General features: G+C 38.7%; 3 protein-coding genes across 5 annotated transcripts in view; 1 reads left to right on the top strand and 2 right to left on the bottom strand.

Moving 5' to 3' along the window:
* Positions 1 to 469: 469 nt before the first annotated feature.
* On the bottom strand, positions 470 to 4,848 carry LOC140943313 (3-oxo-5-alpha-steroid 4-dehydrogenase 1-like). The gene is made up of 4 exons (XM_073392392.1): positions 4,532 to 4,848; positions 3,749 to 4,017; positions 1,327 to 1,477; positions 470 to 998 (listed from the first exon to the last, which is right to left on the bottom strand). The coding sequence occupies exons 1-4, from the start codon at positions 4,846 to 4,848 to the stop codon at positions 932 to 934; spliced, it is 804 nt and encodes a 267-aa protein (XP_073248493.1). The 3' UTR covers positions 470 to 931.
* Positions 4,849 to 4,961: 113 nt separating this feature from the next.
* The window catches only part of LOC140942673 (CDAN1-interacting nuclease 1-like), a 29,288-nt gene continuing 7,842 nt past the window's right edge, over positions 4,962 to 26,407 (top strand). The window contains exons 1-10 of one of the 3 annotated variants that reach the window (XM_073391629.1): positions 4,962 to 5,104; positions 7,122 to 7,167; positions 7,919 to 7,983; positions 8,080 to 8,219; positions 9,124 to 9,206; positions 10,333 to 10,382; positions 11,720 to 11,787; positions 11,883 to 11,948; positions 14,060 to 14,165; positions 15,777 to 15,924. In XM_073391629.1, coding sequence (XP_073247730.1) covers positions 5,013 to 5,104; positions 7,122 to 7,167; positions 7,919 to 7,983; positions 8,080 to 8,219; positions 9,124 to 9,206; positions 10,333 to 10,382; positions 11,720 to 11,787; positions 11,883 to 11,948; positions 14,060 to 14,165; positions 15,777 to 15,912 — 852 coding nt within the window. In that variant the 5' untranslated portion in view covers positions 4,962 to 5,012 and the 3' untranslated portion in view covers positions 15,913 to 15,924. Of the gene's footprint in view, positions 5,105 to 7,121; positions 7,168 to 7,918; positions 7,984 to 8,079; positions 8,220 to 9,123; positions 9,207 to 10,332; positions 10,383 to 11,719; positions 11,788 to 11,882; positions 11,949 to 14,059; positions 14,166 to 15,751; positions 16,582 to 26,407 lie in introns of those variants that run through there. The other 2 variants (XM_073391628.1, XM_073391630.1) reach the window with 2 other exon arrangements.
* Positions 16,910 to 24,486, bottom strand: LOC140942677 (uncharacterized). Its single transcript, XM_073391631.1, has 3 exons — positions 24,184 to 24,486; positions 23,969 to 24,080; positions 16,910 to 18,182 (listed from the first exon to the last, which is right to left on the bottom strand). Exons 1-3 carry the CDS (start codon positions 24,367 to 24,369, stop codon positions 17,866 to 17,868), a joined length of 615 nt encoding a protein of 204 aa, XP_073247732.1. The 5' UTR covers positions 24,370 to 24,486; the 3' UTR covers positions 16,910 to 17,865.

Below are 26,407 nucleotides of genomic sequence, written 5' to 3'. Positions count from 1 at the left end.
TCGGTGTTTTTGCATCAGCAAATTTTATTATTTATCTTCTGGAAAGCTAAAACATGCCAACTTCAACTTTGGGTTTTTTAATTTGGTCAAAAACAAAACTATAAATTGCGCTTATGTTATTGTTGATTTGAGCTGATGAAAAATACAATACCCAAAAAGATCCCTGTGTTGTTTTCGCGACCCAAAAAAATCTCGGCGTCTTTCATAGACCCAAAAAAATCCCTTTTGGCCGAAATGCCAGACCCAAAAAAATCCTTCGGACCCCCCCGTCATTAAAATATGTGAGTGGGGCCCCTGGGGGATGATCGAAGGATCTTTTTGGGACTTTTTGGGGTAGGAAAATATGGCAGGTATTTTTTTGAGTGGCCTGTTCGTTTTTCTTTTTTTTTTTTTTTAGGTAGGGGTTTTTTGGGGTATGGATCGTTTTCACTGTCACGCAACAAAAAAATAAATTGACAATTGAAAACCATATATCTTATTACAGGACGCGCGAGCAGAACATGCGAAGGGGAGAGGAGGCCAGCTCCTCCCCTTTTCTCCCCTTGCACTTCCTCTTCCTCTGCCCTTAAAAGAAATGGTGCCTGCATGAAAACAAGAACGGTACCAATGTCGTTATCCTTGTTTTTTTTTTTCGCCATGTTTTTAATATATTAGTTGCAACAGCTAAATAAATTGAGAAAATCTATCTAAATTTTATTTTTGTCAATCACACGATTGTTTTGATTTCTTAGCCTGTGTAGCAAGCATTTCTGTGTGGTTTCAGGGCAAAGAACGAGGAACAAGACCCCGCGAAAAAAAGGCTAAAATCAATTATCCCGTTCCTTGTCATTCCTTGGTCATTCTTAGCTCTGAAATCACGCGGAAATGCTTGCTACGCAGGCTATGGATTTCTCTCCTTTCTTGTTTTGTGCCTTGTCCTTTCATTTGGTCTTCATAAGACAAATGGGATAAGAGCACGTCGAGACTTTGGATAATCCTCAAACTTGTCCAAATACCATCTACAAAGCAAAACAAAAACATTTTGGTATGAAATAAAATCAGCAGACAAACAACAGTGAAAACAACTTGGTACTGCAAAAACTGCTGGTCAAACCAAAAGGTACGTCATCACCACAATCAACCTTATCGTTTCTCTTTTATATGATTCATCAATTCATGTATTATGTTTTTTGATGATGTGCTCTTGAGTTTCAACAGTCTTTGACTGTATTTACATATGACCGCAAAATTTTTCTCTTTCGTATGCATGATGGTATATACCAGGCGTATACCAAGTTATTAAATTTTTGTGCAGAAAATTTTCATCAAAATTTTTTTTTCAAATACCTGTGGTGCTGAATTGCCCTTGGACCAATGTTAAGAGCAGTAAATGTTGCAAATGCCAGGCTAGGAAGAGACCAACATGCCAGTGCAAATCCAGACCACTCAATAATCTCACCAAAGAAGTTAGCCCCAGAAACATAAGTGAACATACCACCTATTAAAAGAGAAGAGTAGCGAAAAATATTGGAATTTACTTGGCTTTTGAGGCAGAGACTATTTTCCACATACTCCACCTTATGTAATAAGGGACCATTCATTATTTATACCAGGGAGTGGGCTGGTAAGATCCATCAGAAAGCACAACAAAACATCTTGACCCGTTCAAAGGAAAACTAAAAAAAAAAAACTAAAAAAAGGCATGACCCCTCTAAATGTGCTTTTAAAATCTGGCTAGCCCTCCCCCCCCCACCCCACCAAAAAAAAAAAAAAAATGCATGTAAGAACAAAAATACAAAACCCAAGCTAAGATTATTGAGTGTTTGAATTAGTCTACATCACTATATCGAACTGATCCTTTTCACCAAGGGGGTGGGGGGGGGGGGGGGGACTCCGCATATGAAAGGGGTGGGGATGCTCATCAGAAATTTTGAATTAAACTCCTAAAGGAGACCGATCTGGGCAGGGCCCAAGCTTTTTTGACCCCTAAAAGAGACTATGTTAAACCACAGACAATATATATATTTTTATGTTTTTTCGTGTGCAACCCTAAATGAGACCTTCACGGGTAAATATGATGGCGTTTTGCCCAGAACACCCTAAGTGAGACCAAAATCTGAAATTTATACCCCTAAGCGAGACAACGAGCATCCCCACCCCTTTCATATGCGGAGTCCCCACCTTCCCCCTAGTCCTCAGTGATATACTCTGCTCTCCCTCCTGTGCTGGAACTATAATAAATAGAAAGGGAATATAAAGTTGCCAATATAAAGTTGCCAATAGACGATAGCTGCAAGGATCGATAGTTCTTTTCAAACTTTTTTTGTATCAGAAAAACCAAGTGAGAGTTTCTTTTTCATTCCAGAGTAAAGAGTATTGGTCAAAGATAAGACATTGATAAAAAACGAACCAGGCTTATAGAACATAAAAAAAGTATAGATTTCCGTGAAGCCCACTTCCAGCGAGAGGCAACCCTCTACAGAATGCAAGTCAGACAGCCGTGTGGATTAACTGGGACACTTTATTTCATGCTGGTGAAATTCAGCAGATAAAGGTAAAAAAAGGATTTATTTCATTTTAAACTTTCACTAAAAGGCAAGATAAAAAGAAATATCATTTCGTAGAAATTGTGACTGTTTTCTTTATTAGCTTTAAACTACCAGTTATGTACTGTTAGCCTTTAGGAGGCTTGCAAACCATGTACCGTTAGTCCAGAGCGCACTGGAAGTATTTGTTTGAAAATAAACCAAAAATAAAAATTCTGGTAGCCCCCCATCTTTGTGTGCAGATTTATTGATGACCCCCCCCCCCCACCTGACTGTCCTGAATCTGACTTGGCCCACCCCTCATTCTTGCCAGCCCAACCCCTGGAATAAATAATGAATGGTCCCTAATATTATACTAACTTTGCAGAATACATGTATTTGTGTGAGTTTCATATTGACTTGACATAACCTATACATCTCGTGCATTGCACACATCTGATGTAATAAAGCTAAGCGGAAAACATAAAACAGACTCAGTTGAAGTAGGGTCTTAAATACACTAAATGTGAAGGTTCCAGAGCATCTAATTTAATATTATAATAGTAACAATAATAATGATAATAATAATAATAATAATAATAATAATAATAAAACATGAAAAATATCAAGACTTAGCAAAGGAAATATCTAGACTTTGGAGAGCGAAGACAAAAGTAATACCAGCTGTTGTGGGAGGTCTAGGAGGAGTGATGCCGAACAACTTAAAGATGCACTTGAAAGAAATCGGAATTACATATAGGTTCAGAACTTTGCAAAAGTCTTCACTTCTTGGAATGGTCACCATATTGAAAAAGGCCTTTGAAGTCTAAGGTCTAGGGACATGACAGAGCTAATAGTGGAAAATATTGTTGTTTCCAGGACAGTGAATACCTGTGCAAATTAGAGATGTTAATTTGCTGTTGCTTAAATTGCAATAGCCACTGTCACAATCATATCTTAATTTAAATAACAACAACAACAACAAGTTACAACAACAATAACAATACTAATAATAGTAATAATAATAATAATAATAATAATAATAACAATAATAACAACAGTAATAATAATAATGATGATGATGATGACGTTGATAATATGGAATATTTTAACAGGATAAGAAAACCCATCACTATAAATCATTATCACTGGTTTTCACACCAGCTTCACATAATACAAGTGGTACAAGCTATTTGCTAGGCAATCAAAATGTTAAAAAATCTAACTTAACTAAAGAAACTTACCTTTTGGAATTTTGTAGCCTGTCTCACCAGGTTTCCTCAGATTACGCAAAGTGTGATCAGAGTGAATATTAATTGCCATGCCTGTGACAAACAATGCTACCCCACTGATAAAGATGGGACTTGACAGCCAAGAATTCTTGTAAAAAGCAAATTTACTCAAGTATCTTGCCTGTAGGTAGCCATTTAACATACAAAAGACAAAAGCCATGGATGAGAGCAATACAGGGGTTGGTTTGCCTCCTTTAATGAGCCAGGGATAAATCAAAGATCTGAAAATGAGAACAGCGAGAAGGGTTGGAGAGACAGGCTCTGACGTCAGTTGTTTTTATTCATTTTTTAAAAAGCCTTTTGTGGCTCCCCCTGAAATTTTGTCAATGAACTTGAAGGGTGCAATATTTCAAGTGCAAATAAATAATTACCCCAAATTTGGTAATTTTTCATTTTTTTGCCATAGGGTAGAGAAAGGGCTCTTAGGTAAGTCTGAAGCTAAAAGAAATAATATTAATAGTATTAATATCAATAGTAAAATTATTTATAGTAATTAAAGTGCAGAATTTCAGAAAATTAATTTCAGAGCTTTAAAAGAACGAGACAAATAACAAATTCACAATTTTCTTGTTATTTAGTGAGAAGCAAATAAGTATGAGGTTATTCCACATCTTTCCGGAGACTGTTTGACAGTCGGTTATGTAATCTGGTTGAGTAATAACACTGACAGCCAGACTAAAATTTGGAATTGTGGGAATTATTACTGGCTGGAAGATTTTAGTACATACCACTAACCTGTGAGTATAATGTGATAAGTATAATAAGAGAAGAAAGGTATTCGGCGTTAATCCGAAGACGTCTTTGCGAGCGAAAAAGAGCAACACACAGGGTACAACAAAGGCTGGTAATTCTTGAACAAACCAAGCAATTTTGGGGTTCACTCCAAATCCGTACTTTTGCGATGAACTCGCTGAGAAATATCGTCCATATTCGGCTTTTAAAAAAATTAAGCAAAAAGCAACGATAACTGCTGTAACTATCATCACAATGGATGTAATGTAAATAAGTTGTGGCTCATTCAAATCTAACACAAGGTTGACGAAGGACGCCATCTTGCAGAAACGGATTAGTATGTCATGTAAATCTTCACATACTGTCCCGACTTTGGCGGCCACAGTATGTCGGGGAACTGGGTGGTTACCAAGCACCTCGGCGCGAAATTGAAGTGAAAACAACAGCAGTCCAAATAAGACTAATCTCTTGGGGTTTTTGAGTCATGAAGCTCGAAATTTATAACCAGATATTGACCCTGATGCATACCTATGGCTCAAGAGATTGTTTAAAGACGATAGCCTTGCAGTTTCCTGGGTAAGTGCCCTCTGTAACGCGAGTTCTCCTCCAAAGACTTGTAAAAAGCTCAAAGGTGATGGACGAGTAAAGCTTAATATCGCGTCTGAAAATTGCTAAAAAAAGGGAAATAATTTTGGAGTAAGTTGCGGGCGCTCATGAATTTCATATATTTTTGTATAATCTTATATAAGAAAGCAGCCCGGAACAGTTTCATGAATTGAGAAAGCTTGTTTTACAAGTCCAATCACTTAAATGAGTCAAGTCATGATTCACGATCAGCTGGTCTGGGTTAAGCACAGGTGGCACAAGCGTAATACGAGAGTTTGTATGGGAAAAATAGAGTTTGAAACTTAGATAAAATAAATGAAATAAAAGCGATAAAAGTTATCAATAAAGTGTAAATATTGTTACCTCGAGTCGTTGTCTTTGTTTTTACGACGTTTCAGCGCGATTTGAGTACTTTTACATCATCTGACCTGACAGTGTAATTATTGATAACTTTTATCGCTTTTACTTCTTATTTCATCTAAGTTTGAAACTCTATTTTTCCCATACAAACTCTCATATTACGCTTGGGCCACCTGTGGGTTAAGCACTGAAAATAGCTGCAAATAGTTTTGACGGTAGAAATTAGGGTTTAAATACTGATAATAGCGTTTTGGATTAAGCTCTCGCTACAGTGATGAGAGTTAACCACTGACTCAAAGTGGTTGGTATTTATTGAGGTTTAAGGGCCTTTCCATATGAGTCCTGTTACCTGGACCAATTTCGCCTTGGGTTCATAAATTTCAACCCGGTTTCCGAGCTGAGGAAAGGTCACAGATCCTGGGGACGAGCTCTGACGCAAAATTCAAAAAGCAAAGCAAATATGGGGAAAAAATATAACTTTTGCACCAATCATAGCTTTGGCAACTCTTAAAGCTGCATCAATGCAGTTAAATGGGATGCTTATGATGGGGAAAATACAGCATTCAATGCAAGATGATGCCATCCGCGCTGCCAGAATTCACCCTGCTATCCGGGTTGAAGTCTTAATACGACAAAATTTGCAGCTCACTTACTGAGATCCTGTTTTGGAAAAACCGAAATCTCAGGAACCAAGCCAGCCGATCCTCTCATATGAACCTATTGAAAATTTTTTAAGGATTTAGAGGTAAGGTGAACCCGGGCCGGCCCAGTCAACTGGGCTCATATGAAGGGGCCCTTAGTTTGTCACTAAAAGTACTGTATATTTATCAAAACAGTTACTGGCAATAAATGCGGGAGATTCGATTTTTTTACTCCACTCATTAACTCATCAAATCATTAAAACTTTATTCTCTCTATTTTTATTGTGATTGCCCTATGGATGAGGCAGATTCCTACCACCTTGCCTTTTCATAGGACCCTTTGAAAATTTTTTCCTATCCCCTTCTTGTGGTCTTGTGAGGACTCTCATCCACTGGGCCTTAGGCAGTTTATGCAAAATGTGTGTATGTGTTAATGTATGTATTATAATTTAATTATTGTCATCTGTTCAGTGCTTGTAGAAGTTGATTGTGTGGCCTGAATGAAAATGAAATTTTCTAATCTTTAATGAAAAACATGCCCTTTTGTACTCAGCTTACTGCCCAGAATGCTGCAAATCACATGTTAGGGTTTTCAGGGGAACTTAACCCCAGATCCCCCTAGAAGGAGGGAACTAGAGGTACTTGTTGATACAGCAGGGTGTTCATTAGGCTTGGAGATCGGAAACTTCTCATTTACTTCTTCATTTACTACACAGAATTCTTTAGCTAACTTGTGATAGCCTATGACTATTTTTTATTCAGGCATGGAGCCTCTTTCACAATATTCTCCTGTAAAGTTACACCTTTCTCCTGCTAATAGAAGTCTTAGTGAAAACTCTAATACAGTTTGTTACTCTTTTTAAACTGAGATTTAAAATTTTGTGTCAGAACATTTGAGGACTGGGTAGAACTCTTATGTTGACTGAATCAAGGTTTTTCTGTTGCATATTAAGTGTAGTTCAGTTTCACTTTATTTTCTTTCCTAGAGTTACATACAATACCCTTGTCAGTATTTACTCACAGGATTATCAGGTAATTATATAATACAGATGAAAGGTCACTTGCTATATTAAAGTGGTTCAAATTGAACTTTTATACCACTGACTTACCAGAGATGAACACCTTTTTCACATTCTAAGGGTGTCTACTTACAAGAGCTTCCACTGTACCCTGTTATAGGCCTATTGTCAGGTGTAATTACTCTGTGAAATACATATACCTCTACCTTTAAGCCTTGACTGGAGACAAACAACCTACACATGTATTATTGGTACTTATTATTCCACTATTATGTCATTTTACCATATAAGGTCAAGAGAACAAGCAAATTACGAGGCCGTAATACACCGTAGTGTCCTGGTTTAACCGGTTTACAACAGGGCGAATACCAGCGGATGCAAAAGGAGCAACTGTGGCTGACAGAATCAGGATGTTTTGGATACTCTCATTAGAAAATAGAAGCCAAAATACTATTTTTCTTTTGCAGTAAAATAATTAACCTCTCATTCGATGGTTTGGCATATAATACGCGTGAACATTTTGCTAATTGTTAACGTCATTCTCACAGACAGAATCAGGATGTCTCTGAATACTCTTACCAAAAAATAGAAGCCAATTGCCAGATAATTTTTTTTTTGTAGTGGAATAATAAACCTCTTATTCGATGGTTTAGCATATAATTAGTATTATATGCTAAACCATCGAATAAGGTGTATATATTTGTCCCTAAATAATTCAGTCATGCCATCTTAATATACACTCTATGACTATGTTACTTTGGCAGAAAAAAATGCGTAAGAACCATCACAAGCACCACAAGTTAGAAGTAATGGAAAATTACTATCAAAGGTAATTCAGCATTTATATTGCATGGTTGTTTTACATTGCTTGTCATTTATCTGTGTAGGTAATTAACCTTTTTTTTTTAATTGTGTTTACCTGGAGATATTTGGCAGGAGTTGCTCAAGAGTCCACAGAGCCAGTTTTGTTAAGGATTGCAGAAGAAGTGGATTTGTCACACTCACTGCTGGCAAGAATTGTGTTAGAGAGACATCTTTCCCACACTTGTTTTGATGGAGAGAACCGTGAGTCTATAATGTCTAGATTTAATAGGCCATTTCTGAGTTCTGGACAATAACCCTTACTTTCAAAATGAGGCTAAGTGCAAAACCTTTTTTATGATAATGAGTTACATCCGGATGAGAATAACAAAATTAATCATTTTCACATCAATGTCTGTTCGCACTTAGCCTAGCTTTGAAACAGAGGCTTCAGGTAACTCTGAAATGGCCTATTTGCAGATGCAGTTGTGGGAGAAAATGAGGATGTTAGGATGGATCATGTGTTCTATAGGGCGCACAGGTCTCAATTTATTTATTGAAAAATGATGTTTATTTGTTTCGTGGTATGAACATCTATAAGGCAACTAGTAATGGTAGATTCCAATTTGCAGCTTTTGCACACAAGATTCTCTGATGCTCATTTCTTTTAAGAGACCGTTTTTAATACTTTATAATAATTATTGTATAAATGGATGAAATGGATAATGCCATAAACTAAGTGGATAAATATATAGCGTCACGTGGCCAGCATCTGTGCAAATTTATTGGAACAAAAGAAAATGTTTCATAAGAAAAGATTTCAACTCCCACAGGATTTATTTGGGACACCAACGTGGCCACTGTTTCATTGTTTTGGGACAACAATATGGCCGCCGTGATGTCATGTGAAAACGCTCTGTATGTCTGTTCAGAGGACAGTAAGCCCTTCCAAGTAACGCTTGTCTTATCCCCTTGGGCCAGATCGATAAACAGTACTGTTACCTGCCCATAAAAAAATTTTTTCAAAAGCACTAATTCTCCCAGTTGTTTCATGATTAAACTCCAGCCACTTTGATACATGTACCCTGAGGCTTGTTGATACCCTCATCTAACATGTCTCAACTTCTCTACAGGATAATGTTTCTGGATTTTTGATCTCTTATTACAGCTCCCAGAGCTGTTGTTAGTCAGATGATGAAAGACCCCCTCACCCTCATAGAGGATAAAACTCTTGCCAATGAAGTGCACCAGGTAGTAATAGTTTTAAGATTCTGCTACTAATTAGACAAATAGGCAAAGATTCCAATTTTATGGCAGTTTCCTACGTCAAAGAGTATCTTATTTGTAACCATGTGAAAAGATGGTCAAATGGGCCCTATCCTATGATGTTTTTGATATATAAAGTAGTATGGTACTGATTATATAATTATGTAGCAAAAACATGATGAAAAGAATAGGATTACCTATTTATAATAGTTATTCTGCGACAGGTGTTTTTTTTGGAGTGCTCAGCAAGAAGGCTGGTACATGTACATGACAGCATGATAGCTCACCTCCTGCTCAACCAGCTTTAAGGGTCATACCAGCAGTGTTGCTGGAATAGGCCGAGTAAAGGGTGGTGATGTTAGTTTTTATCAGCCAAGGGTCACATCATCACACTGGAGGGTTCAGTGTGTTGCCTCTCATCATGTTCGATTTACTGGCTATTAAATAGATACATCTTTTGTGCCTAAAAATTTCTAAGGCATTCAGGGCATTTAAGGATCTCCTTCAAATTTAGATGAGAAGAGCAATATGTTGAGTGATCAGTATCAAATATCTCGTTATGATATCAATGCTTCATAAGGCAGAGAGGAAATATGGACAAGGGCAATAAGTGTGAATTCAATTTTTGTGGGCTTTCTTTTAACAAAGTTGCATCCTTTATAACTGCGATGTTTTGCTTGCATTTACTTCTTCATTCTGCAGTTCCAATAAGTGAAATTCATATATTTGTTGTAGTTAATTTTTTATCTCAGGTAATTTGTGTTTTTCTTTTGTTTTTGCGGTATGGAAATGTATGCTAATGAAGTTGAAACAAAAGAAAAATAAAAATTACCAGAGATAAAAAAATTAACTTAAACATATTCATCATTTCGTGCTCTTGAACTGTTTGGAAGTTTATTAACATAGCCAAATTCGCGGGATATTAAACAAATCTAAAAGGAAAATGAGAGCCCAGCTTACTTTGACCCATGTTAGGAATGATAGACCCTGGGTGTAGACGAGTTCGTGGTTTTCTTTAGCATTTACTTTGGGCTGGCAAGGTTGGAGTCAGTGTTGAGATTTGATTATGTTGTACTTAGCGTTATTCTGAAGGTGTCGTTTTCTTTCTCAGTGTATACTCAATGATCCAAACTATGGACCATTAGTGGACAACATAAAACGGTATCCTTTTTTAGTTTAAAAGAATTGAGCTACAGAAGAGGCCAGAAATGCGATTGAGATTTCTTAACGGTGGAGATTTATTTTATTTATTACGGATCTTGTTCGAGTCGAGGAGAAAAAAAATCAAGGCTTTTTAAAGGGGCTGCAGTGTCACGGCGGTAACCGGTCATTTCGCCCCGGTTACTTAGCCCCCTATTTCGAGTCATTTAGCGCCCTTCATATGTAATGCTCCCCGTTCTATAAGCCAGAAAGCAAAACAACTTCGCTTCAAATGTAATATTCCTCGTTCTTTAAGCCATAAACCAAAACAAGCACGCTTCAAATATAATATTCCTCGTTCTAGAAAAGGGGGCTAATAAACCGGTGCGAAATGACCGTCAACCGTCACGACTGCTGTCTAGTTCATTTTATAAAGATTGCCTATTACTCTTCCTTACGCGCTATGCCTGGAACTTAACGTTAACGAACAAATTCAGGCGCGGATCTAGGATAAATACTGACCGATTTCCTAAACGAGCACCTTCTAGCAGGGTGCGGGGGCGGGCTCACCCAAGAAATTTTTTGGGTTTTTCTCCTTAAGTCCCCTTTTCTGGGTTTCCGAATCATTCAGACAGGATATTGGCCAATTTTCCAATTGGAAAGTGTTTTTTATTATTAAAAACATATTTTTTATGAAAAATGTGAAAGATTTCCGTAAAACGGTGGAAACCGATGTGGGTCCGCGCCCGAAATTACTTTTAAACGACGACTCCGAGAGCTTCTTGTCCAACAAATGTACTTCCAAAGCATTACATCAAATGTTACAAACAACAAAAATGAAAATTTTGAAGTTTCAAAACCCACTTTTTCAATCCGTTTTAATCTTCTTCAAGTTTGTCTATATCTGTGCCTATTTTTGTATTTGCTGTGTTATTAATACTTTCTGTTAATTTGTGCGATCATTTTTATATTTCATTCAATTTGGTAGCAGTTTCTGCGGTCGAATTTTGACGAAGTCCATGACACAGCTCCTTTAAGCAGTCTTTTCCTGCTTTCGTCAGTTTACTTTTTACACCTCCCCGCGCGACTGAAGGATTCGAATTTGCTCGGACTAAGGGCCTGTTTATATAGAGGTGGGAGACCCCAGGTAGGTGAGGTAACCCGCTTTGGTGGGTAACCCGCCTGTCCACATAATCTCTCATTTTACTTGACCACGTTTACATGATGGGTGGGGTGACCCCGCCGTATGTTACCTCACCTGTCTGGGGTCCCCCACATCCATGTAAACACGCCCTAAGGGCTTAAGAAACAACAATGATATTCATGGTGCCACGTTTCCTTGACAAGTGGTGTTTCAGCTCCGTTGGTTACGAGTATGAATTGATTCTACGCGAAAAACTACAAAACCGGGGCATACCATTTCTCGGTAAGAATGGAAAGTAGGTGATTATTTTTTTTCGTTCCTGGCAAGTTTAATTCCACTTTATTACAATGTGATTTTAAATATTATCTTTTTTGAAGGTGAGGATGACATGAGAAGTCGAGGATATGACAAAACACCAGACTGCAAACTTGAAATTCCCATAGGTACGTAATGCACTTAACGGTTAATTCGCCCAGGGGCCAACTCGCACTCAACAAACTGGCCGACAGGAAGGGTAACTCTCTCGCAGAGAATGATGCAGGGCAAAGTTGTTCGAAGGCCGATTAGCGTTAATCTGAGGTTAAATTTTTATTCGAAAGCATTTTCTGGCACATTTTCTTTTATTCTTTTAAGATCATCCAATCATCATGTTGTAGACAAAAAGATTTAAGGTAAATTTGCTTTTTAAGCTTTCAATTCTGAATTCAGATTTCGAACTAACCCTGGGTTATCGTTATGTTAACCCAGCTTTAATGAACTCGACCCTTTTTGCTTACGTTATAGGTGAATGCCTTTCTCCTACGTAAATCTCTTTTCGATCATCCGCAATGAGACTAAAGCTGACAGGGCACTGAATAAGTCCTTACCAGTTACATCTAAGACAGTGATTACAAAAACTTGAAAAGGTCGGAAGGGGTATTTTGCAGAACGCCGAATGACTCTGAAATTTGGTGATTAGGGTTAGGAAACTGAGTGAATCAATTAAGTTTCAGGTCAGTTTTCCCAGTACAACGACCCGAAATGGAACCTGCTTCACTCAGTTTCCTAACCCCAATCACTAAAGTCAGAGCGGTCATTCGGCGTTCTGCAAAATACGCCTAACATGAAAAGGTTGGCCACTGACTTGTTCAACTGCTGTTCGTTGCTGTTAATGCCATTCATTAACGCTATAAACGTAGACTACGAGCAGTCCCCATTTTTCGTCAGTGATAGTAGAGCGAGCGAAACGCGAGCGCGCGTGAAAATCACCCCACGCGAGAAAGGGTTTCGCTCGCTCTGCTATCCCTGAGGAAAAATGGGGACTACTCGTAGTCTACTATAAACGTAATTCCAAACTTTCTTTTGAAGTTGATTCCATTTCTTTATCATAAAAAATGTGACGTTTTGTGTTACCTGAAATAGATCTCTTCATCATCATTCTCATCTGATCATTGTTCTTTGTGACGCGTCAGCAGGTACACAATTCCGTGATATTCTTTCTTGAAAATGCTTTCGCAACATTACTGTTTCTTGTTTCACGAGGATGGGGTTCCAAGGTCACGGCCCAACCCCCGAATAGGCTAGGAATCAGTGTCTGGTTTTATTTTTTTTTTTTAGAGACTGGGTTTTTGTTCCCTTGGATGATCACCCTCTGGGGTCTAGTAATCTCAGGTTTGGGATCAATGGTTTTCACCTCCTAATAGTCGCCAACGACGTGCACGTTTCTCGTCTGAGTGCTTAGTTGAATACTGCCATTTGGGATGCCCGCCGTATAACAAGCAATAGTCTAGTTTGACCGTGGCAGGATTAGCTCAGCCGGTAGAGCGTTTGACTGCAGAGCGGGAGGTCGCGGGTTCGATTCCGGGGACCGGACCATTTCTCAGGGTCTTAAAATGACTGAGAAATGAAGGTACTTCCTTTGCACTACAAGCGGCGAGACCTTCGCGTGGCTCGGATGACCACGTAAAATGGCGGTCCCGTCTCCATTAGGAGACGTAAAAATAGTGTCCCCAATTAGCACTTTCGTGCTAAATACATTGACACTCAAATAAAAAGTGCAAGTGCAAGTGCATTTTTGTTTCGAATTAAAAATTGCCGCTGAATACAAACATCAACGACACATTCATACATGGTTAGCCTCGACGTAAAGTAAAATATTCAGAAATTCCGGCAAGTAAGTGTTTGAAATTTGAATATACACAATAGACAGAGTAATAAACAGGTCTTTTTCTCGTTGGAATTTGTGAATATATTACTTCAGATGGAGGCTAAGGCTGTAAAAAATGCGTCTTCAGTTCTTTAATTCAGCGGTCATAGCGAACTCGAAACTGGACTATTTCCGTAGGTTGAGGTGCTTATCTCCAAACCCCTGCCTATAGGCCGTACGTAACCCAATAGGGGGGTTGAAATAGGCTACGCTCTTCCTCAATTTCCTTGTAATGATACACAAATTCTGAGGATGTGGCAAACTTTGTGTTCGAAGTATCAATGAGCCCGATTTCAGCTGAAATAGAAGTCCTAAAAATTGACCATTGAAGTACCCCCTAGCTTACAGTAGTCTCTTTCTTTCCCACAGCTGTCGATGGTTTTGTTGTAAATTGGATTGAAAGCAAAGCATCCTTTGGAGACGATTATAATCACCAGACGTACTTGAAAGACCAGTTCTGGAGCTACTGGAACAGGTAAAGCTGCTTTAAAAGTGTTCATCTGGGATAAATTAATTCCCATTTATACAAGAGAGATTCTCGTGGCCCGATTGGAGACGATCTGAAGTCGTTCAACTGAAAATCATGCAGTCTATACGTTGCAAGGTTTTTATTTGCTTGTTCATGGTCCCCGATAGTTTTCTTGCATTTCTACCGTATCTAATGGCGCTTTCTATTTATATTCTAATTCGCTACCCAGCTCAAACGAATATAAAACATTTATCATGTAACAAGCAACCTCAATTGGGGTGTGTCAACACGAGCCGTGTGCGACCCTCTTTATTATGCCTTCATCAACAGAATGGATGGAAATAATACAACAAACAGAATGAAAACTCGGAAATGTAAAAAATTACAGCAAGAAAAACAACCCAACAAAATGATCTAAACTATGCTCGTATAACAATGATTCAGTAAACATACAAAACGTGCTAAACTTTTCATATAGCAGCATGCAAAAAACTACGTCTAAGAGAAACCCCTTATCACTGGGTATTTAATTTTGAGGGCGTAGGGACGGTCGTAAGACGCGAATGAATATAAATGAGAACAACTCAAATATATATAGCCTACCGCTAATGAAGCAACAGAACAGCATACCATGTAACACCCCAAAGAAAAGGTTACATAACCCATGATAAATACATTTGTCAGAACTGGTCGGCCGGACCACTCATTTTGACGATGAAATTGGCTTTTTCCAAGGGTTTTTGCCGAAAAACCATCCCCTTCCTGCGCACTATTTAGGATTTGACTAATCTGGCCGAATAGTTTTGATTAACAGTGAAATTCTCATTACGTCGGGAAGGGTCTGGCCGGCCAGTTCTGACAAATGGAAAGCGCGCTAAGTGTCTTGAACTTTAACGGCAGATGCTATCATGCTATCATTTTTGCACTAAATTTGTGAGTGTTTTACCTGGCACATAACAAGAAATATCGCCGCTATAGTAAGGACATACTATGCTATGTGTAAACCACAGAGTATATTTAGATTACGTGGTCAATTCCAGACAACGTTTTTAGGTTCGAAATTGTGACCATATCGATGAGTTGAGTTGAATGTGACACCCATTTCCAGATTTGTAATTGGACAATTTTTGCCTAAAATGCGTTAATCATGTCAAAGGAAACTCACTTCGGGCAGACGTTATGTCAGGACACATCAAATGGCAAAGACTATGATTTGTGGCCAAAGATTTGCGTACTATTTAAAGAAGTTAAAAGTGAACATAATTTTATATCCGACAGCGTCTCTGGTTTGTCCAACTAAAATGATGATCTGGTCTAACTTACTTTCTAAGAGAAAAGTCTCTTTGCAGACTTTTCGGGTCTTAATTGGCTGTTCCAGATAGGGTGCCAAACGGTCTAACTTAGATGGCTAAAATGGACCCACAGACTGAACTGAGTTCCAGAGTACCTCAAATAGCCTTTGGAGGTGATACAGATCTGTTAAGATTACAACGTACAATGCCGTGGTCGACTTTTCTTGATTTCCTTACGAACTTGAAACAAATTCAAAGGCTTCATATTAAAATTTTGAGTAGTAATTAACCTTTTAACAGAATGTCGACTTATCTGATTTGAAAGGTTTGGGCCAGGAATGGTTATATACTGGTTCGGTTTCATCGATGAACTGGATTGTAATCAAGAACGTGGGATTATTCTCAAAGACGACTTCCCTTCAGATATCATTACTTTGGACTCTCTTCTGGAAACGTCTTGACTATGTGGCCAGGTTAATCTGTTGGCTGTTTGTCTTACATTGCTGTAAATTCAAAAGATTTGTTTTTAACTCCGAAAGTGCTTGGGGCTTAATATCATAACCATATCTCTTGTCGACGAAGCCGAAGGCGAGATCTGGTCCAATCCGATTTGTACACGTGATCGCCTATCAGGAATTTGACATGTGATGAAAGTACGCATACTTGAAATAAATTTCCAAAATGGTGGTCGTGTTAAACGACACTGAATTTGATAGAGCCGTGAAGTTTTCACTAACAAAGTGTGCTTATATGTTGTGTTTTTGGTAACCAAAAATTCAACGCGGCAGTTAGTTTAAATCTAATTTCATAGCGCGCACTCAAAGCTCTAAGCAGTACGCGTCAAGTTTTACGCGACAAATGTTTTTACCGTATCATTTTCAAAAGTCTTTATCTTAATACTGGGAGAAAGTTTTAAAAAGTCTTTTAACATAAAAAAGGCTTTTACAAGCTATTTTGAGACGAAAAACTACTTATTCACCGAAAATATATTTTTTTTAACAAAGCCATCTGAATACTTTGCAAAGAATGAATTGCACACGCCATAGCGCGCCAAATGACAATACTCACGTCAATCCCTCACCTTCGGCTTCGTCGACGAGAGATCTGGGTACGACATTGCATGGGGCTGTCTCATTTGTAAAATCCATGCGCAATTAAGTGCTCATTCGACTGGCTTAGTAAAAGCCGTGTTGTTATTAGCTATGAAGACTCGAAAAACCAGAAAAAAGACCAAGAACCAGAAAGCAATTTGTGTTTGTCGATACATATCGTTACTATTACATGTCAATAGGCCCTTTGCAGCTAGCCATTCACGTGATACAAAACCGCCGTGCTGGAGAGCAAAAGTCGCATCGGGACAAGACAAACATACAAAATTACCATTTCAGATTATGTATGTCTTTTGTTTGTCTTGTCCCAGTGCGACTTTTGCTCTCCAGCACGGCGGTTTTGTACCACGTGAATGGCTAGCGAAGGGCCTATTGTTATTTCAATTTTCTATGTGGGTATTAAATTTCTATGGCTTTTTTAATTTCGTGGAACTTTAATTTCACGATTTTTTTACAATAGCCAAAAACGCGAAATTAAGTGCCAATGAGGAATTTCAGTTTTCTAGGGCTGATTTGGGATTAACTGGGCCCCAGAGTGGTCTGGAATAGACATTTATTAATGTGGCTGTTTTGGTCCGAATTGCGCTCAAATGGCTCCAGGAGAGACTAAATCGAAGGCTGAAACAGGTCTTTTTTCAATTTACAAGTCTGTGACGAGAACACGCAGTTACTGCTGTGATGAGTCCTAACGTTGGCCTTGAGACTCGTCACAATTGCTCTAACATTGCAAGACGGAAATCGCGCGTTATTACCATCCTTTCCCAAGTCTCTTCTTTTTTACTTCATTCCCACTATGTTCTTAAGTCACGGCTTTTGGATTGGCGTACATGACGCGTTTATGACTGTGCCAATTTAATTATAGTGAGATCTAGGTACAATAAGTCCTTGTGTGAGGAGAGTAAGGGGTTGAAATGGGGTCTGAGCGTACAGATTTCTTTAGGCCAGAATTCTCAAAAGGTTGCAGCTCCATCCTTTCCGAATTCGTTGAGTTATCCTACTCTCTCGAAAACATACAAACAAACAAGCAAATTGGCAAAAAATAATAAAAGCAGTTCATTTTGTGTGATCCTTTTTCTGGATTGTGGCTTGCAGTGGTATGTCCAAATCTTTTCATGCGTCTTTAAGGAAGAACGCGTGGTTTTGAAACCGTGTAGTTGTATTGTACTGACTTCCTGACTGTATTCCCTTTAACTTTTCGCAACCATTACAAAGAATAATTGAAAGTCTTTATCATAACTCGCAGTCGTTTTTCTGTTCTGCTCGCATTTCTATTCGGCATTGGCCGCTCTCCTCCTCCTGCGTCTGTTAAACAGCCAAAGTATTATCTGCCCTCTTATTTAATTTTGTTTTTCCAGTCCTTTTTCCCACTCTGCCCGCACTTTTGCTCGAGGACCGCTTCGGACTCAGTCTCCTTTCGGACACTCGCGCTTTGTACCCCTTAAATTTGTCACTTGGCTTGTTTAATAGTGGCACATATTTGACCTCCTGCGAGAGCCCCGTTTCATTAGGGTCATTCGAAGGCAATTCAGTTGTCAGCTTTTCAACCAGAACATAGAATCCTTTAGAAGACAGGTACTTGGTGGCATTCTCGTATTTGTGGCTAGAAAGCTCCAAGACTAGACCTAATAAAATGGAGAAAATAGGATTATGTAATACGTAGACAAAGACAACCACCTTAGTGAGAGGAACATCTTAGTTTGTCCTCATCGAGTGACATCGATTTGTTTTGCCGCTACTCTCCTTGCATTTGCCTTTACTTTTGAAGTAACCTGAGATCAGGCCAAATTTTATCGGTTCTCATACACTCTCTCTAACCGCTACCGCTAAAATTGCGCCTGATACAAACTCTCTTACGTTTGTGCTCGTTACCGCCAGATTTCGGCCTTAACGCTGATTGGCTGTTAAAACAATGCCACAAGATCTGATTGGCTGTCGGAAACGCCGGAAGTTGAAAGCGCTTATTCCTCGCGTGGTTGTTTTCGTGAATGATCCGCCAACGGCGGAGAGGAGGATCAATTTTGCTGTCTTTTTTATTGTTTTATGGTCTTGTGGTAGGAGAATGTGCCTTAATATGTGCCATGGAAATTCAGAAAATTCATATGGTTGTTCATATCTTCTCAGGATTTGTTTTATTTACGAAACTTATGTGAGTGTATCGCGGAGTTGAATCCCTCTGCAAGTTGTTGACCGCTAACAAGGTGCCTTTTGATTTACCAACAAACGGGTGCAAATCAAAATATTGTCCATCTTAAAACTGGTTTCATTTGAAAGTTTAGCCGAGAATGACTTCTCTGAACGGGGTACACAAGCTGAGGCTCACTGCGAAAGAAACCTCAATCGCCAACTGTGAAGTATTAGACTAAAAATATCGCATCGCTGTTCAGGGAATTTTTGTAGGCATCATTATAAAAGCTAGTGGCGCTAGTCTTAAGTAACAGACTTTTTGTTTGCCTTCGCGTTTTGTAAAAAATAAACCAGGAAAACTAGTGTCCTCGCTCGTTGGCTGTTTGCTGTTTGTTAATTTCGATTAATAAATTTAGCGAGCCAGTTTTAGACCTGCAGTAAAACAACAACACAACTAAGGAGGACTACAAAGTGTGTTTATATTGTTTTTCCTTTTGTTTATAGGTCAGTTGAGCATGCAGTTAGTGGCAGATAATATTTACCTGGATTTTTTAAATATATATATTTTTTAGACGTTTGTTTCTCTAGTAAATTCGCAAATATTATTGCAAGTGTACGCACGGGACTAAATCAGCTGCGTTATAATGCACTTGAGAACCCGTTTGGTTTGTTTTGAAATAATTTATATATCCTTTGAAAAAGTAGAAATTTCAGTATTTTAAATTAGAGCGCGCCTAGCCAAAATAATAAAACTAGTAGAACATCGTGTCGCCGTCTTTTCGAAAACTTTTTACCTTCTACGCCGACAGAAATAACCTTCGAGATCTCCTTTAATTTCGCAAGAAGTTAAATGTGATTGTGCTGACTGTTTTATTTTTTGCTGAAAAAATAAAAAGATAAAAGCTATTTTTTAAGTCAACCAGTCTACTTTTTTCCCAGGCATGAAAAATTGCATACTAGAAAAACAAGCAACGGAAGTAATTTTGGTTGGCTGATTTGGCAAATGTCAATCAATCAAAAAAGTGGGCGAAAGACGTTTCGTAGAAGGTTTGTGTCAGGCTCTATTTTCTTTTCGCCTTGCCCGCCGGAATGTTATTACAAAGGGAAACGAAAATTGAGCCTGATCTCAGGTTACTTTTGAAGACTTGACCACAACATCATTCACTGTCGCTTTCTATTTTTGGGTCAGGCTGGCTGCTACTATCGTTTTGGTCAAGAAAGCATCGAATTAACCGCAAGTTTTATAAAGGTGGCGACAATTTTATATCAGCAGTTCTAACATAAACCACACAGCAGAAATTTTTTTGCGTCTTCATGGTTCCGACCCAGAGGCCAAAGCCAAAGGAAGCGTCCTAAAAGTTACCGCATAAATAAGATGCAGATTGTGTTATTTCACTGCAAGCAGTTTCTTAGATACAACTGCGACCATCATTGGCTGATCAGTGACCACGTGACCTTATCCTGCAAGGGTCATAATCAAGTAAGGGTTGCTCGTTCGGGATAGATATTTTGTGTCAAAAGATGTCGATTGTTTGGTTTTTAAAATGCTGCTATAGGCTTTGCATAAAAGTATTTGAAACCAAGTCCCCCGGAAAGCAGGTTTGCTTTCCATGGCGTTGGTCTCAGGAAACATCAAGACTCGCGGAAAAACGAAACAAACTAAATATCTCGGGACCGGGCATTAAGTGTGTATTACGTCATTATGTATGGTATTGGCCGCGGTCTTCAAATAAAAGGTTCTGTTGACCGCGAGGTAACATTGACCTTCAAGACAACAAACGTTGCACAGGTGAGTTGTACTGTGTTATTGCTCAAGTAATTCATTCTGACTGTATTACCAGACCCGATCACACTTGTTAGCCTATTTTTCCCACATTTTGTAGCCAACTGTTAAGACTTGTTAGCTGTTGTCTGAGTAGTTAACTGAAAGAGGAAGCAAGTTTGTAGACATCACGCGTTTTGTAAACGATTTTGTTAATCCAAGTCATGCTGCCCTTGTGGAACATATGCATACACATCATATACAACCGACTGTAGGAATTTTTTTTCGGACATTTCCCTACTAGGTTGCTTACTCGCGTTCTTGACTGTCTTATGACATTGAATACTGCCCATTAATTTCGGCTGCATGCTACGGATAAATTTATATCTGAAGACTGAAATTGCTTCTTTCGTTTTCGATACCTGTCATGCACGAAAAAAATACTCAGGGTCCTTGATGAACGAAATGTTTTATTCTGGCTTGTTCTACAGTGTTCAATCGTGTAGTGTGGTAATCCTTGTTTTAGTCAGAACTTTCGGCCGTCCTCAGAAAGTTTGAACCTTGTAATTTGACCTCAAGTTGCTTTCGACAGAAGATTTTCGTATCAGGAGCTGCAGCAGGAAAATAATTTACTGCTGTTAAGATTTCTTTAGAAACATTTGTGATCAGTTCATATTCACAACAGTGATAAAAGCACACGGTCTTGGAGACTGAGTCTTGTGTTGAATGACGACCCTGCCAAGTCCGATTGGGTCAGTTTTGGAATTTTTCTGCTTCGACGAAACTTACTAATCTTTGAACTTTTAACCCTGTTGGTTCACTTTCGATATTCTTAACAGTATGATGATCTAAGAGAGTCTAAGATTGCTTACTTTCATCGAAAGTGAAATACAGCGAGTAACATTAAAGGAATTTTGTGACGGCAGTTTATTTTAGTCCATCCTGTTTCCTTGTACTTGTCATTTGCTATGACTTAACTTTTGAGAAGATTGAAATTTCTTCCAAATGACATGCAGAAATCACAGCTTTATAAAAAACAAATGTGATTCTCGAGTGTTTTAATTTTAAAAGTTACAATCATCGGAGATAAATTTTAAAAAACTGTTAGGCCGGACAGTTTTCAAATGCCTGAATAACAATATGTTTTATTCCATTTCAGTTTTCTCCACTAGTCACTTTGTTTGTATTTACTGTTTTGGTTAAATGTTTCTTTACTGTTCTTATTTCACTCAATTTCTGGCCAGTTTTGAATGGTTGAAGTTGATAACTTTTGTGACACAACTCTTTTAATCCTTCAAAGATCCCAACTAAGTTTTGTCTCTTAATATTGCCTGTAACACTGGCCTTGGTTGTTCAAACGTTGGATAGCGCTATCCATCGGAGGCAGCGGGGGCAGCTTTAGTGATCAATTTTCGCGTTTGTCAGAACGCATCCTTATCTGGTGTTCCTGTGGCACTAAGGCAGAAATTTTCGAGCTATCACGGTCGACTGCAAATTAGCCGCCCCTATTAATTTTATCAGGGGCACCTCGGCCGGGAAACTGGACTCCTTTCGACTCCATTTCGTTTCCGTAATTTTTCCGTAAGTGACGAACGCGGATCCGTAATCAATGATTACCTCTAGTCTAGCGATAATATGATCAATGGTGAGCAAGGTGGCTGGAACTTTGGAGACCCCTAGTAGCAGTACTTTCCTGAACTGAGGTAATTTTGTTACTCTGTACAAGGTGGTTCTAACTTTTGAGTCTGTAAATGAAATCCTAAAGAGTGACCATTCAAACAAAAGCTACAGAACAATCTTTTTTGGTACTGTCTATCATGCTCTACAAGCAATGTCCTCAAGTTGTTTTGTTACAACACTGAATTGTGTGTATTTACGTGCTTCTTTACATCTCAGTTTTTACTGCGGGTGTTTTGCTTTTACACTCGTTCTTTTTTATACGAATTTTGCTTTTCCGGCCTAGGCTGAGTATTCTTATTTTTCTACCGATTTTAGGCTGAAAATATTCGTGTATTAATTCTTAAATTGAAGCTTATGTCATTTCCGTTTTAGCATGTATTGGGGCATCAATGTACCGTTCATCGAACTGTTATTAGCATTCACTTGAACATTTGGCTCAATTAGTTGGTGCAGTTTTTTTTAAGTTTGCACGCTAGTTTTCCCGTAAAGAGAAAGGAATATTTATATCAGTTAAGTTAAAAAACATAATTGCATTTTAGTAACAGATTTTCAACATAAAATTGTCTTTTTGAAAATCTCAGCCTCGGGTTTCTTATAATATGCTTAAAATTTCGCAGATTTCAGCCTCGATATTCTTATTTAAAAAAAACTGTTGAGTGTATACAGTCCCTTGAAATCCATTCAGTTTTTGCAAGGTCGTTGATAATTAACTGGACTAGGATTGGTATTTGATTTGAGCTTCTTTATATAGAACATTAACAAACAAGAATTTCAGCTTCTTTATGAAACATTAACAAACAACAACCAAACTAAAGGAAGTCACCCTGCATGGACAGCGTTAACTTTTCTTTAAATAAAGTGGTGCTACGAGATATGTAAGTGCTTGTCAGTTTTAGTCTTTTCTAGTTTGCAGGTTTCGATTTTTAAAATGTATTCTTTCTCTAAGGATATGGCTTGAAAATTTAAAAATTCACTCAAAGGGAGATATACAGCCCTCAGTGGGCCAGGCCTTGTGGGCGCATTGAATGTAAACTTTTCTCGTGGTCTTCTTGTGCGTTTGTTTTTAGAATACATGCACATGGCCGGTGGTTAAATTCAAGTAATAACGTATTTTATCGTACTTTGTCAAAGTAATTATAATGTGCAATTGATGTTTTTACAAAAAATCAGACCGTTGGCCAGGGCTTATTTCTTCGGGATGAGGCAATGGCACTAACTGTAGTCGGTTATTCATAAGAAGACCAAGCTAGACTCAGGTGACATAGTAGAAAAGGACCGTGGCCAAAATTGGTGTTATTGAACTTTATTTTGAAAACAGAGGTCCTTGTTGACCTTTCCTTTTCAAAGTGTGATCTTAAGATTTTGGATGAGTTCCAGACGGGTGAGCACTCAAGTGAAGGCTTTTTTAGCAGCGGAATCTTTCTATTTTAGTTTGTTGATATTAAGTTTGCACTAAATTTTACTCTGGCTATTCATTCTGTAAATGCCTTTATAACTGGCCCCCTCTTGTGTTGCTTAGACTCCGATCACTGACATTGTGGCCTTTGTATTGTGGCGCAAACTTGTCATTTATATGCAGAATTCGTGAAAGCCCATGAAGTGAGAAAAGCCTAGCTTCTCGGTCATTCACGAAAGGCTGCTTATTCTTGTTCGGTGCCGAAGAAAATTTCACTTCTTTTTTATTTATTGCCAATAGTATGAACAGCGAAAGGATTTCGAGAAATGAAACCCCAAGGACTTCCTAAAATATAACACATAACTGCTATTTCCTCTTGCATTTCAAGCATTTTTTTGCTTTTACGGAATTTTATTCCCAATTCACCAAGTTGTACTGTTACATACCTGTTTCGTCTGTTAGGTCCAACACTCGATCTGTATCTCCATAACCGCATCTTTCTTTAATCGACTCCAGTAGATTCACGACGGAGCAGCTTGGGTTAAACAACAGTGACTCCTGATCACCGTAATATATAGTAATAAACATTGTCTTAAACGTCTGTGATTAGATAAAAACAATTTCGAGAAGCAAATATTAGACCCTGAGGTACCAAGCTTACTTCAAAGCTCGTTCCTACATGGAACGTTCCTGGTGCGAAATCTTTGTTAGGAGCTGCGTCGAGTGCGCGTATTTTGTTGCTGCTTTTGCCCGAGGCTGTTAATACTGAAAAATATACCGCATAAAATCGCTCAGGTGCAAATTTCATGTCTTTGATTATGATGAGAGATACAGGTTCATTGCACATAATTACTACGGCGAAAAAACTTATTTTCTGGCGTCTGAAACGCCCCCTCACTCGAATTCAACGCATTTTAAACTAACGGAGACGCGCAGACAGCTGATTTCTTTCCGACAGCAGTTGGTTGTTAGGATTAGCTTTTAATCTGAATAACTGAAACTCATCACTTTGATGACAGCTGATTAGTAATGCGACTTTTAACGATTTAAATACAATTCAGATAAGAATAAAGTCTTGACTGGCTCCAATTGTAGAGTGCGCAAAGTGTTAAAGGAATAATTGTCTTAAGCTCAATACTTTAACGTTTCCAGCTGTGGCATACGAACGTGAATCAATTAAAAGATATGATTCTTTGAAGGAAATGAGTCAGGTTTAGAAAAAAAAGAATCAGTGAGCGGAATGACTTGAGCGCTAAATATCTATTTATTTGTTTATTTATCTATCTAGTCATTAAATTAATGTAAAATTAACCGAATGAAATACTTTCGGGCAGATACTCAGCGTCTTAAAGTAACTGAGAAATAAAGGTCTACCTGCAAATGGCCAGACCTTCGCCTCGTGGCTCAGATAACCACGAAGATATGGAGGTCCTGTTTCCAGTAGGAGAAACTTCAGCATGTTTCTTCCTATTCATTTGTTAAAATTTTTGTGTATCACTAAACTGAATATGCACCCCCCCCCCCCCGGCCCAGACTACAAAATGGTCGGGTTATGTTTCTCTCAAATTGGTTTTGAAAGACTTAAAGATTCCGCTCACGAGCCTCAAACGCCCGTAGGGCCTGTGAAGACCGCGCCTCTCCCCAGTCTCGCTCTCCGTTTTCACCATCGTTCCAGTACCCCTTTTGTTTGATCGCATCACGCTTTCTTGAACGAGGGTCTCAATGGGGTTAACCGACAGGCGTAAAACGACCAAAAATTTAGTCGATAGCCGTCAAAATTGAAAAATTTTAACCGTTAGCCGTAAATAGGGTAAAAAAGAGTTAACCGTTAAAGAACTTGTTCCCTAGAGTTGTTAATTTTAAGGAAGGTGCTAAACCCACTTATGGTTGCTTTATTTATTTCCCGGCTACTTTGATCCGTACGCACGTTAGGCCAAGCGCTTTTTGGTTGTGACCTAGACCTAGGCTCCATTTCCGCCACTCTCTCGGGGAACTAATTTTTTCCATAGCGAAAATCTGGCTTCTTGCTGGGGATTAAAATTTGCGATTTTCAGGAGGTCGTGCCTTGGAAATACTAGTGAAACAACACCCAGAGATGTCACTTTTTGTAAAACACGTTGCCGATAAACAACAATTACCTGTTTTTCTATAACGCTACGGTATACATTGCCATGCCTAGTCCCTGTACGGCGTCTTCCCATTCAATCTCGGTGGCGTATCTGAGAAAAAAACTCGCTCGGACCACGTGACCCAAAACGCATTAGCCGCGCGGAATGATGAGGCCTATGGACAAGCCAACGGCAGACAGTCGTTCTGTACAGTCCTTCGCTATCATTTAAAACACTGGACACGGGAATTTTTTCATTGGCCGTTTTCAAACTAGAGCTAGAAATGGATTATCCGTCTGAGACTAACCTGTGTACAGTCGCCCCCTCCCCCACAGACACCCCTTCTTCGATTTTTGCTGAGGGAAGGGGGCGGCTGTACACAGGCTATCTGAAACGGGTAATCTGAACGGATAAACTGTCCGTCAAAATTGACGGTGATAAAGTCAGGCGGATTGTTCATTCAAAATTAAAATCATTCCATTTTCAAATTAAGACGTATTACCTATCTGATGCGAATTATCAAACGTATAACCCATCTCACACGAATAATCCGTCTCTAGTATGAAAACGGCCATTTCTGTTATAAATGAATGTCGAGAAAAATTTTTATTGTCTTGACCCCGCTACATGGCTTCCTTGTCACGTGGTTGCAAACTAAGAATTACAGTCGTCCCAACAGCAGTTGAAGACGATTGTTATGCAAATATTTTTGTTAGGGGGGAGGGAGGGGTAAGGGGGCGATGGAGGGGGGCAGACAAGTTGCATTATGGGAGATGT

Source organism: Porites lutea, chromosome 7 (genome assembly GCF_958299795.1).
Source record: "Porites lutea chromosome 7, jaPorLute2.1, whole genome shotgun sequence".
NCBI lineage: Eukaryota > Metazoa > Cnidaria > Anthozoa > Scleractinia > Poritidae > Porites > Porites lutea.
The sequence above is the reverse complement of the archived record's forward strand: the minus strand, read 5'-3'. Positions and strand labels throughout refer to the sequence as shown.